We start from the raw sequence: 12,578 nt of genomic DNA on the forward strand, positions 1-12,578 counted from the left end.
ATACTTGAGGGCTAAACTAGAGAATTAAACAGTTACGTAACCTATAATGTAACTCTTACGATTAAACATTATTTTAGTTATTTTTTTTGTTCCCTGATATACTGATTCTTGCCAAACCTAATTTTCTCCCTTTGTCTCCATGTCTCTACCATCACCATCACCATCTCCATCTCGTTGTTTTTTTTTTGTTTTTTTAATAAGGTTAAGGTTTACCATAGAAGAGGCGACTGGGCTCCTCTGCTACACCGCAGGGCAGCATGCCATTCAGCCGTGTCGCGGAGCGCCCTGGGGTCTGTGTACTGTGGTCTTCCCTGTTGGAGGAAGGCCAGCACTGTGAGACAGGCCCAAACACATCATCCTCATCCTCATCCATGAGCAGGATCTTGCACACTCTCCACCTGCAATCCAGAAAATTTCCCTTAGTCAATGAGATAATTATAATCATGAGGGTTATGAAGGAAAGACTTATGTACTTACGATTCTCAGATGAGAACAGGAACATTTATTTATTTATTGTTCTTTTCATGCCACGCCTTCAGCAATGGCTAGTTTCATGGTAAGAACAAGGTAGGTGAGGCGAGATACTTAAGTAGTTCTTATAGCAGTACTTATGTGTAAACAACAGCAGCTATACGAGGTCCTTTGCTTTAATACTCAAAAACAACTCCAGAATTCTCCTTCGTGAGACAAAGCTTGGTCTAGAGTCGCTAAGTGCATAGCAGGTCCATTAATAAATGTTTAACAGTCATTACTGCTGGATTGAAAAGGGAAGTTAAGGAACTATCTTTCATTTATAACATGGCTGATATTGTGTTGTTTGTTATGAATACACTGATCCCATGTGATTTTTTGTTTTTTGACATGTATGAGTCTGAAAACAGCAACAAGTGATTTCAATCAGGATAAAGAAAGGAGAAAGACCTGTATACGGTACACATCCAGGTACAGTTCTGCTTTTATTCATTATTACACCATGTCATACAATTCAGTATAAATATGCCCCAGGAAGCACTTGCTCATTCTTCCCTGCTAAAACCAAAGCAAAACGATAAAACAGAGCACAGGTACAGCTTACATACATTACGGTCATGAGACTTACTAAGTTACAAGCTGCTACACAGTACAGCAAGCTGTGCATATATAGCAATAATAAATCATAGATCAGAGTGGCATCATTTTCCACCTTTCCGGAAAATCAGCATCATAGATTATTGATCTAAAAGTGAATGTTTCAGTATGTTGATTGATCTAAAGTAAGTAACTGTATATACAGTAAAACGTAATGCAAAGTCAGCAGTGCTACCGATGTTGATCTGATGTTATTCCGTGCACAAGGAAGTACATCGAGTTGAAGGGGGGGTTTCTCTGCAAGTTACTGGATAGAAATTGGGAATAATAAGTTGCAGCCTTGAGTTGAACTATAGTCACTTTCATGAGTGAGTGAAGAACAGGAGAGTCCCAGTATTCAAACATGAGTTGACTACACAAACAGTACAGCTCACAGTTATCTGTACATAAGGAGGATTAAAATATCGATCAACTGGGGGAGGTCAAAATACACTTTGGCAGCATTGAAATACTTACTTATTTGTATAGCGCTTTTAACAATGGAAATGGTCTTAAAGCAGCAATCATGTTCTCTAATCTTGGAGAAGAAATCAAGGTAAAGATGTTGGAGTTTATCATGTATATTTTATTGAGATGCCAAGCTAGCTGATGAAATCTGAGGAACAGTGGAACAATTATGATGCTTATGCCTATTTTACGTTTGCACTGAGCCATACACTGCATTAACTTTTTTGGATGTGCACAATGTGCCAAAAGGTCTCAAAATACACATGGTGGCTATCTTGCATATACTTACATTAAAGCACAAAGGGTTCATTCAAAACATTCAATAGCTCCAAAATGACTACTGACTCCACAGTCACTCTAAGGTTCATAATATTTACAAGATTTTCAGATGTCATTTAGATATGACTGACTAAGGCTGTATCAATCGCATATGACTAACTGATCTCTCAGGAACTAGGATATGAGGCCAGAGTTGGGGTGGGAACATATATATTATTATATCGAAAGTGGCTTCTGACAAGATGCACCACCACACGTACTCACAAACGTGCAACCACAACGTGAAGCCTGTGTTTGTAATGTACCCATGACCAAAACAAATCAATGCCTCTGACTCTAATAACAGCTGGGCTGAAGAGAAAATACATGCAGCCCAGACCCTGAGCATCAGTTATAGCATAATAACAGTAAAGTTTAACTTAGCTTGTGGTGCTCATTTAGATAAATAACGGCCGTGAAACCACACCATGGTGCTGAGGTTAGACAACTGGTTTACTATATTTAAACTTACAGAAATTTTTGGCTAGGCAGAGGCAACAACCGTGTCTCCTGCTTTCTCCATGTTCTGTGGTAGAGTCCATGTGGTTTTTGTGGATCAGGACAATTCTGGGTGAATAGTAGCTATTTGTCCCCAAAATGCCTCCATGTCACTCCCATATAATATTACACTGAAGACAACACAGTGGAAGTAAACAAACAGACAAACACACAACACAAAACAAGATTTCCATCACTGGGTTTTGGTCAGGACTGAGTATATAGGCTGAAGCTTAACAGATCTGTACAAAACCAGACAGCGATGGTCCAACTTTCTGTGTCAGAAATGTAGACAGTTACTCTGAAAGCACAGAACCGCAGAAATAAAAAGAATAATGATGTCATGAGGAATGGAAACTATGCTAACAACACACTGCAAGCCGAATGAACCCAAACAGCATGTGCTATTTTTGTAAAAACACAAATCAATACATAATCACTACTAATTTCAAAACTGAAACTGAAGGTCTGTGTATTGTATGTGAAAGTTGAAAGCATGTTCACAATTTCACAAAGACAAAATGTGCTCTGTGTGCAGATTTGAAGGGTAGCATAGAGAGTGTGAGTATTTGAGCGAATCTCCGATTTGCTTTGTTCAGATCCCATCAAACCGTGAATGACTTCACAATGAAGCAAGCGATATACAGCTCCCTCTGCTGCCCTGTGCTCTGAGTGTGTGTGTGTGTGTGTGTGTGTGTGTGTGTGTGTGTGTGTGTGTGTGTGTGTGTGTGTGTGTTTGTGTGTTTGTGTGTTTGTGTGTAAACTCAGCATACTGAAACCGATGATTCTGCTCAAGGTGACACCCATTTATCATCACTTTTATAGATGTGCTGATCCGATACCATACACATATTGACATAGCACCTGATACCTCCCTTGAATTGGGCCAGATTTTCCAATACACTGCCATTTTATTCAGGTGTAATATTGAACCCCACAACAAAGATCCTGTTGCACATAACTGAAAAGTATGCTGAGGAGTATTAGCATGCTTAGCATAAAGATGTTAAAGCCTGAGATATATTAAACATGGGAAAGTAGCATTGGCAACTACACGACACTGTTGTTTACTGTTTTTACTTTAATTTCACATTAAACCTACTGATAAACTATAAAGACTTAAGCTTTTGGAGAGAAAATGGAAAAAAACTAAATGTGCACAATGATACCTTATAGGGTTAAAAAGGTTACATACAAAGTGACAGTATTTACAACTGGAAGCTATCTGTGCTTCTCTTAGCGGTTTCCTTGTTAACTCATATATCGTGTTCAGGGTTCCACAGTTCAACATTCGGGATTCAAACAGCGATAAAAACTTCTTAGCAAAGAAAGGGAGAAAATGTAAAATGAGATGTAAATGTGAATGAAAAGTGCACATAATTATACAGAGGGTTATAAGCATGTGATCTGTCATAATTTCACCTTTACTAAACTTGAAAATTGCATGCGTTGCCACCACTATTATCATCATCATCATCACCAACACCAAATGATTGGTCAGGTTTTTAAACTCCTAGCACCAAATCTAGGGACTTTTTATCCAGCACAATAACCGGCCGTCGAGAAGGTTCTTTTGGCTCTCATTAAAGCTACTTGTTATATGAGTTGTGAGAGCAGGTTCAGTCACTTTAACCCCAGTGTAAATTCAGACTTAGATGTGTTTGCATGAGCCTTTGTTCCCAACGACCAATCACTCAGCTATTGTTTGAGTACTCTGTTCTAATCTACATCTTCCTTTATCAGGTAACTTCTTTTTGATGAGTGATGCAAGTAATATGCAAAAATAGTCTATGACATCATCTGACCAACATTTGTACGACTTTCCAGTGAAAAGAGCGTGCAACACTGGGACTGATTTTACACTGTTAAAAGCATCGCCAGAGGTAGCGACTGCATAGCGCGCGCGCACATACACGCGCACACACACACACACACACACACACACACACACACAAACGCGCGCGTGAGTTCACGGAACACAGACTGTCTTGTTGATAAAATGCCAAATAATCGTAATAACTGCGTCTATAGTTTGTGTTAAAGTTTCCGGTAGGAAGCCTCTCCACCTCAGGGCACAAGTAATCCATGAGTCATCAACACAGATGATCGTACGAGTCGTAAACCCAACACATACCGCGCAGATTATACAGTGTTTTGCAAAGTATCTGCACTTGCTACGGTAAGAAAGGGAATTAACCAATCGGAATCATGCATTTTTCCTATTTCGGTTTGAGGCTATTAGCATCTAGCATAAATATGTCAGGCGAAGTACTGATGTTTTACTGCAGGAGGCGAAAAAGGCGCGTGGACACGGTTTTGTACGATATTACGTTATTTTCCCCTGTTACTAACATGGCATTTTCGCTGGAAACGTTTTTGGGCAACGTTATTAATATGAGATGGGTGAAATTATTAAATAACGCACGCGTCGCCGTTCTCTGACGTCCACCGACATGAACGAGCACGACTCACTTCTCAATACAGGTGTACAGTGATCTCAGTTAGTATATTTCATCAGCTTTTCCCTCAAACACATTCTATGTCACGACACTGGGTAAGGAGATCATATTGACGTTATACTGCAGCTTTTGTGCTCTGGTGAGATTTTAATTTTGCTAAACAAATGATGTTTATATCGTGCGCTTAGACTTTAGCTTACTTCACCGTGTCAGAATAAGGACTTTTAAATTCACCAAAAAAAAAAAAGTTTTATTTTTACTGTTTTTATTTGTGCAATAATTTGTTAGTGGCGGAACCAGATGGTATTTACAGTTAGTATCCGTTTCTAACCAGCAGTCCCGGCATGTTTCGACTCATGTGTCGACTCGGTGTTCTATTATAGTCGTTATTTTGAACAATACGCGCGCCATGTGTCGATTATATCTCTCAATTAAGACATATTTAACCGTCCAATATCTTCGCCATTTGTACACTTCTGGTTATCGCGTAGTGACAATAAAGTGACTGTGAAATCGCACCTTTTTTCAGGCAGTATGGATGTGAGGTGTTTACAATGTAAGCAACAATTTAGCACAGAACATAACAGCATGTCATCAACAACTGCCATTAAAGTCCACATAAAGGTCTCGTAGATGTTTTACAGACGTTTATATACAAAGCTGTAATCGTTTGATTGGAACCACACAGATTGTAACAGGGCCGGTTATGTACACTGACACACCGGGTGTTCAGCTCCATCCATGTGCCGTTTACAACCACAGCAGTCACACAGAAAAACCTACACCATTACACGGACACACTTGCCATCTTACACGCGCAACATCAGTTAACTCCATTTATCCGTGCAATTCGATTGGCTAGTTACAGAAAATCACACCAACTACAACCCAGCAGCAACCCAGAAAAGCTGTCTACAAACATACATAGTTCTGTAATAAGTGATACCTCTGATCGGCCTGTGTTCAGATCCGTGATGTTTCTGAGTCTAAAAGATCAGGTTGACCGGTGCTGTAGAGCGGAGCGGATCGGATCAGAGTACAGACAGGAGGACAGTACGATCCTCTTTCCTTCTCGACAACTTTCATTCTGCAGTCCAGCCTCCAGCACCCTCGCTTCATTCCTATTATGACTCCGCCCCGTAACGTCACGCAACCCATGACAACAAAAAACCCCTTAAAGCCACAGGACATTATTTTCTGTAGCTAATGCTACAGGCTATGTGTGTTTATCTACACTTACAGGTAGTACTTTTTTTCTGAACTTTTGCACATACAGACAATATCCTGATTTGTTTGTACTCTTTCTGACTGATGTCTGTTGTTATATTGATCAGGGCCATTTTGCATCAGGAGATGATTGCAGTAACATTATTCTCAAAGTGAGAATATGCCCTGGATGCGTGACCAGTCCCTCATACGACATGATACACACATGTTCCTACTCTCATTTACACCTCAGGGCAATTTGTCTTAGCCAGCATCTCAACCACCAACATGTTTTCAGAGATGAGAGGAAATTGTTGAAGCCGGAGGAAATCTAAATGGACAAAGAAACTATATATAAACAGTAACCTGTTTTCAAAATAAAACAAAAGGACTCTAGATCAGTGAGGCATCAATGGCCCTGTATATCATGCTGCTGTCACTAATCTGTATGTTTGCACATCGACAGTCAACATATTACTCATTTTGATTTCTTGCCATATTGACGTGATTACTGTCATTTATATTTATTTGTTTATTTTATCTCATGTTATTACTCATATGCTGCTGTTACAGTTTATGTCTTTGTGAGGGATAGGTAAGAGTTTATCTTTTGAAATGCTGTGTTTGACTCTACAGAGTGTTTTAGAATGTTAAGAAACTATTTACTGACACTATAGACAATAATGAGCAATATAAACATTTAATTATTCGTGTATACAATAGTAACTATATATATATTATTTTGAGTGATGCAATATATATATAGTATAGTATAGTCTAATCAAAACGCGTCGCTGTCCCTTTAAGATTAGATGGTCAGTGTTTTTTCAACCAATCAGGGTATTTGTTTTGATCCCGCCCCCTCTCATGCGACCGGGCACGTGGAAGGGAAATTCCCACAGCGGCAACAGTGCGGAAAGGCAGTGCGCTGTCACGCATGATCAGAAATAGGAAAAGCCTATGTATCACATATAGATTGTCATATGCGAATACACTTTAAAGGCACGATTAGCCGGGCTATAATTTTCATCTAAAAGGCACAGTCACTGTATGATGTAAAATTACAAGAATGCCTAGTAAGTACTTGTCCACTGCAGTGGAAATGTATCCTGCATGTTTCACATATACATGTTATACAGGGAAGCTTTTCCTAGAAAAAATTCCTGGTCAGGTTTGTGGTGGATTTGGAGATGGTGACCTAACCTTAGAACGCTAAACACTGGAAGCTAGTGCATCATATGCACACACATACACACACACACACACACACACACATTGACATCTAGAAGCGATTTCGAGTAACTAATCCAACTACCAACATGTTTAGGGAGGTGGGAGGAAACCTAAGAACATGAAGGAGACCCACACAGACATGGGCAGAATATGTGAAACTGCACACAGACAGTAATCCGAGCTGAGGATCACACCAGGGACCCTGGAGCTGTGAGTGCCACCATGCCACCTGCTCTGTAACATAATTACTGTAAATACACTGTGATTTCGGGGAGGATAAGTCAACTGCACTAAAATCACGAATGCAAGGCACGATGATGACTTGAATTAACACATCCACCTTTCAAGTCTGTGCTAAACTCATCTAAATGGACAGAAAACCTGGTATAAGAGAGGGGACTCTCTTTCACAGATCTGTTCATGTTCTGTGGAATCCTGCACGAGCCATTGCTTCACTGGGGCAGCAGGGCAGGTGCTGGATGTATTAATCTGACCCTGTCCTCCCTCCGGGGCTACGACGGATCAATAAACACTTGGACAGCTGGGACACAGTACAACTTAACATCCTCTCACAAAGCAGAAGACAATTCCTTAGTACACACATGAGCACACACTTACTGTATTAGCACATCCCTCCCCCAACCTTTAAGTTAACTGGAACTACAGCGACATGCTTGGAAAGAAAGAAATATTTCAAACAGCTTAATTTCAAGTCAATGCAATTGTTGTGAATGAAAATCAGTGAATGAAACATAATTGATTACAGATTTAAAAAAATGCAAAAAACACCTATTTCAACATTCTTGTTCTATAAAAATATGTTCTATAGTCAAGAATATAATTATGGTTCAGTTAGTCAGTTAGAAATTCAGTTAAAATTTCCCCATTGCTACTATATCTCTCTTACAAATGACCCTTCAAGACTCTACCATTTCATGTGTATTGAATTGACTTAAGCAAATCATCATATAATATGATACCGTTACAATACATTATTTGACCCTGCATGTTACCCTCCCCGTTCTCACCTAACCCACAGAGGGGGCAGCAGCAGGGTTCACAGGTTTGTTGGAGCTTTGCCAAAATTTTGAACAAGTTCAGACCAAGGCCACTGACGCATATCCAAGCAGTCTATGAAGTGTATAGATTTGAAATGGGAAAGAATGGCAAAGAAAAAAATCAGTTAATGCTGAGTAAGACCTACAAGTAAGAGAAAATCTGGCATATGTGACACCATTCAGACAAGAAATGTATAAAGCAAATTTTTTCATGTCCCAATTTTAGAATTGTATGTTTTATAATCTTACTGACAGCCATAAAGATAACCGTCACTATTTATTCTATAACATGCTACACACTGAACAGAAAATTAATAGGAGGCTTTTTTTTATTTACTGTGTGAGTTTTGTGTTACTATCTATGAGATCTATTTGTGCTAAACATCCAACTTCCCCTTTAAATCAATAACCTGCATGAAATACAGTCACACTGACTAATGACAAATACAGTTTTATTTGTATAGTGCTTCAAACAATAGACTTTGTCACAAAGCAGCATTACAGAAATCTAGATGTGGATTGAGGCCTGTAATGATGTGAAAGTGGCAAAAAAAAAAAAAAAGATGACATGAGGAAGAAATCAGAGAAATCAGACCCAAAACATTATTCATCTTCTTCGAGGTGACACCTAATAGTTTGATAGTTTGTGTATTCCTATTTTATATCGTGTTAACTTTTCATTGTGCATGAAGTTTTAAATGGTAAAACAGTATTATGGAGAGAATATTTGATGCAGATTCAGCCTGGGATGTGATTAAATTGGCCAACAAGCTAAACTTTTAAACATTCATTTAAATCCAACATAAATAATGGGTTCAGCCTCAAGAATTGTAAGATCATCAATCTGGCACTAAGAGCATCATCTGAATGGCTAAATGTTGTGTTTGGAGTAAATGAATCACCTCGAGCATCTAGGCCTTGATGCCACTGCTGATAGAGAGAGAGAGAGAGAGCAGAAATAAGATTAATGATTGATATGATCAGAGACAGCACACTTTCAAGAGATCGTGTGTTTCTATGGAAACAGGGTGGAGAAGAAAGACAAGGTTAAGCGAATCTTTGTCCTATGTGCCATCTTTGTCCTGTTCTGATGGCAATGTTAATATAAAGCTTATTGTTTTTTTCCAGGAAGCTAAAATTAAAGCTATGGCCTTATCTTATAGCGCTAGAATAAAACATATGATCAAATGCATGCACACACACACACACACACACACACACACACACACACACACACACACACACACACACAGAGTCATCTACATACACCAGCAGGACACTGATTGTCTCTTTGTCACTGAATGTTTGTGGATGCATGTCTCAGTCAGTCTGCAACCCTTTCACTCTATATGAATTTGTTAATAAGTTTGGCATTAGTGTCGTGTGTTGTGATGTGCTTGCAATGTTTCCTGTTATTAAAGTCCAGCCTTGCAACAATTTCCTGATCTATCCATGAGAAAGGTTTCAATACATTCTTCTCCTCTTAGAAACGTTCCTAAAGGCCATCTAGGGGAATGTGTATAAAGAAAAATGTGTTTGCATGTGTATTTACACTTTAGCAAAACAAAAAAAGAAATTGCCCAAAATTACACAAACACAATTTATTCAACATTCATTCATTCATTCATTCATTTTCTACGGCTTATCCGAACTACTCGGGTCACGGGGAGCCTGTGCCTATCTCAGGTGTCATTGGGCATCAAGGCAGGATACACCCTGGACGGAGTGCCAACCCATCGCAGGGCACACACACTCTCATTCACTCACACACTCACACACTACGGACAATTTTCCAGAGATGCCAATTAATCTACCATGCATGTCTTTGGACCGGGGGAGGAAACCGGAGTACCTGGAAGAAACCCCCGAGGCACGGGGAGAAAATGCAAACTCCACACACAAGGCGAAGGTGGGAATCAAACCCCCATCCCTGGAGGTGTGAGGCAAACATGCTAACCACTAAGCCACCGTGCCCCCCAATTTATTCAATAGTTATTCTATATTCATACCACTGCATTTTGTCAGTAACTGTATCATATGCTGCATTTTTTCAAATATGTTGAACATTATTTTTTTATTTTATTATTTAACTTTATTATTTATTTTTCCACCTTCAAATGAAAGGTGTACAAGACAGTAGTGGGAGCAGCTCTTCTGTATGGGTTAGAGGTTAGAGACTGTAGCAGTGAGGAAAAGACATCAGGCAGAGATGAGGATGTTGAGGTTCTCTTTAAAAGTGTCGAGGATGGCAAGGATTAGGAACGAGCACATCAGAGGGACAGCTCAGGATGGCTGTTTTGGGGACAAGGTCAGAGAGGATAGATTGAGATGGTTTGGACATGTACAGAGGAGGGAGATGGATTATATTAGTAGAAGGATGTTGGAGATGGAGCTGAAAGGTAAGACGTCAAGAAGAAGGCCAAAGAGGAGATATATGGATGTGTTAAATGAGGATATGAAGGTAATTGGTGTGAGAGTAGAAGATGCTGAGGATAGAGTTAGGTGGAAGCAGATGGTTTGCTGTGGCAACCCCTAACGGGAAAAGCCGAAAGAAGAAAGAGATTTATTTTACCACTTGTTCATCAAATGCCCCATTAATTCACATGCCACTCTACACTATACTAATTAAAATTTTATTTGTCACATACACAAACTTTTTTGGACTATCCTTGTTATAAAAATAGCCTATAGTAAAGAATAGAAGAATGTAATAAAGGAATAAAGAAATTAAAATAAGGCACAAGCAGATACAATATAAGGAAGAAATAAATATATATCAAAAAATAGGTCAGAAAAGGAGATACAGATAGTGTTGAGTGTGATGAAGTGTTGCGTGTGAGTGTATAAAATATATTGTTAAAGTGCATATATATATATATATATATATATATATATATATATATTTATGCGCATATATATATATAAATAATATATATATATATATATATATATATATATATATATATATATATATATATATATATATATATATATATATATATATAAATGTCTCAAAATGTTATAGAATATAAATATATCTTTAAAATTATAAAAATTGTTGATTTCCCCTATGTACTGAGACATTTGGAACAACCTGTAACAATAACATTCTTTCATACAAATTTAAGAATCTCCCATTGAAACATCCTCTAGTGTAAGAATCCTGCCTAGAGACTCACGAAAGGGGCTTTTCGCCCGTTCTGACTGCGCAAGCTCCGTAGCAACTGCATGAGCTCACCCAGCCAGTCAGGTGGAAAGAAAGACGCAATGACCCAATGGCAGTGAATGAGAAGGGCCCGAAACAGGCACACAGTAACAGTCTACTGGCTTTCCCAGCACACCTTCTATTGGATCAGTGGTAATTATCCACTTAAACCCGAAAGGCTTGTGCTCTGTTAAACTGCTTCATACTCTCAGATCAGACTGAGGCATTGCTTTTTTCCTGTAGTCTTTTTCTTATCTTATACAAAATGACACAGAACTATCACAAAAAGTATGCTGTTAATTAACATGATGATCGAGGGTGTGGCTTTCTGAGCTCTTAGAATAGCATCTCACACTCTTAGAGCTGTATGCTGTGATTTTATTTTCCAGTTCAGCATACAGCTGTCTAGCCCAAGTGACAGATATCAGTACAACTGCTCATGCATTTCATTCCTAATCTCACCTTTGGGAGACTTGTTTTAACATGTCTTGATCACAGGAACTCTGGGTGTGAAGCAGGAAAACATCCTAGCTGGGATAGAAGTAAACAAACAAACAAACAAACAAACAAACAAATACATTTGTTAATTCATTGCAGTATCAGAAACCATGCACATAATAATAATAATAATAATAATAATAATAATAATAATAATAATAATAATAATAATAATAATAATATAGAAGCAGATACATGGTGTGTATACTTTCTCTCTATCTCTTTCTCCCTCTATCTTATTCTCTCTCTCTCTCTCTCTCTCTCTCTCTCTCTCTCTCTCTCTCTCTCTCTCTCTCTCTCACTCTCTCTCTCTCTCACACACACACACACACACACACACACACACACACACACACACACACATTTCTTACAAAAGGTCCTTGGTTTTATTCATGTAAAATTCAGGAAATCGGTTATTCTTTTTTTTTTTTTTTGGCCTAAAGCACCCTCCAGTCATTAAAAACCCTGATCATAGATTCAATTAAAATTTTAATGTTACTATGTGAATATATGTAATTAAGTGTCAGT

At 38.6% G+C, this 12,578-nt stretch overlaps 1 protein-coding gene and 1 long non-coding RNA gene across 8 annotated transcripts in view; one reads left to right on the forward strand and one right to left on the reverse strand.

Moving 5' to 3' along the window:
• Positions 1-5,930, reverse strand: part of bmf1 (BCL2 modifying factor 1) — an 18,593-nt gene extending 12,663 nt beyond the window's left edge. For 4 of the 5 annotated variants that reach the window (XR_007144577.1, XR_007144578.1, XM_047821825.1 and 1 more), the window contains exons 1-2: positions 5,797-5,930; positions 214-398 (exon numbers count right to left, since the gene is read on the reverse strand). Coding sequence is in view for 3 of the 5 variants with exons in the window: in XM_047821825.1 (XP_047677781.1) it covers positions 214-373 (160 nt within the window). In the remaining 2 variants the exon portion in view is untranslated. Of the gene's footprint in view, positions 1-213; positions 399-477; positions 634-5,796 lie in introns of those variants that run through there. The other variant, XM_047821824.1, reaches the window with a different exon arrangement.
• LOC113659314 lies at positions 4,097-6,672 on the forward strand. 3 transcript variants are annotated; one of them, XR_003444614.2, is made up of 3 exons: positions 4,097-4,570; positions 5,818-6,092; positions 6,185-6,672. It is a non-coding gene; the product is annotated as an uncharacterized LOC113659314 (long non-coding RNA). The 3 variants fall into 3 exon arrangements; XR_003444615.2 differs by lacking the exon at positions 4,097-4,570 and adding an exon at positions 4,590-4,989; XR_003444616.2 differs by lacking the exon at positions 4,097-4,570 and adding an exon at positions 4,590-4,945.
• The last annotated feature ends 5,906 nt before the right edge of the window (positions 6,673-12,578 follow it).

The sequence above is a fragment of the Tachysurus fulvidraco genome, chromosome 12 (assembly GCF_022655615.1).
Source record: "Tachysurus fulvidraco isolate hzauxx_2018 chromosome 12, HZAU_PFXX_2.0, whole genome shotgun sequence".
Taxonomy (NCBI): Eukaryota; Metazoa; Chordata; class Actinopteri; order Siluriformes; family Bagridae; genus Tachysurus; species Tachysurus fulvidraco.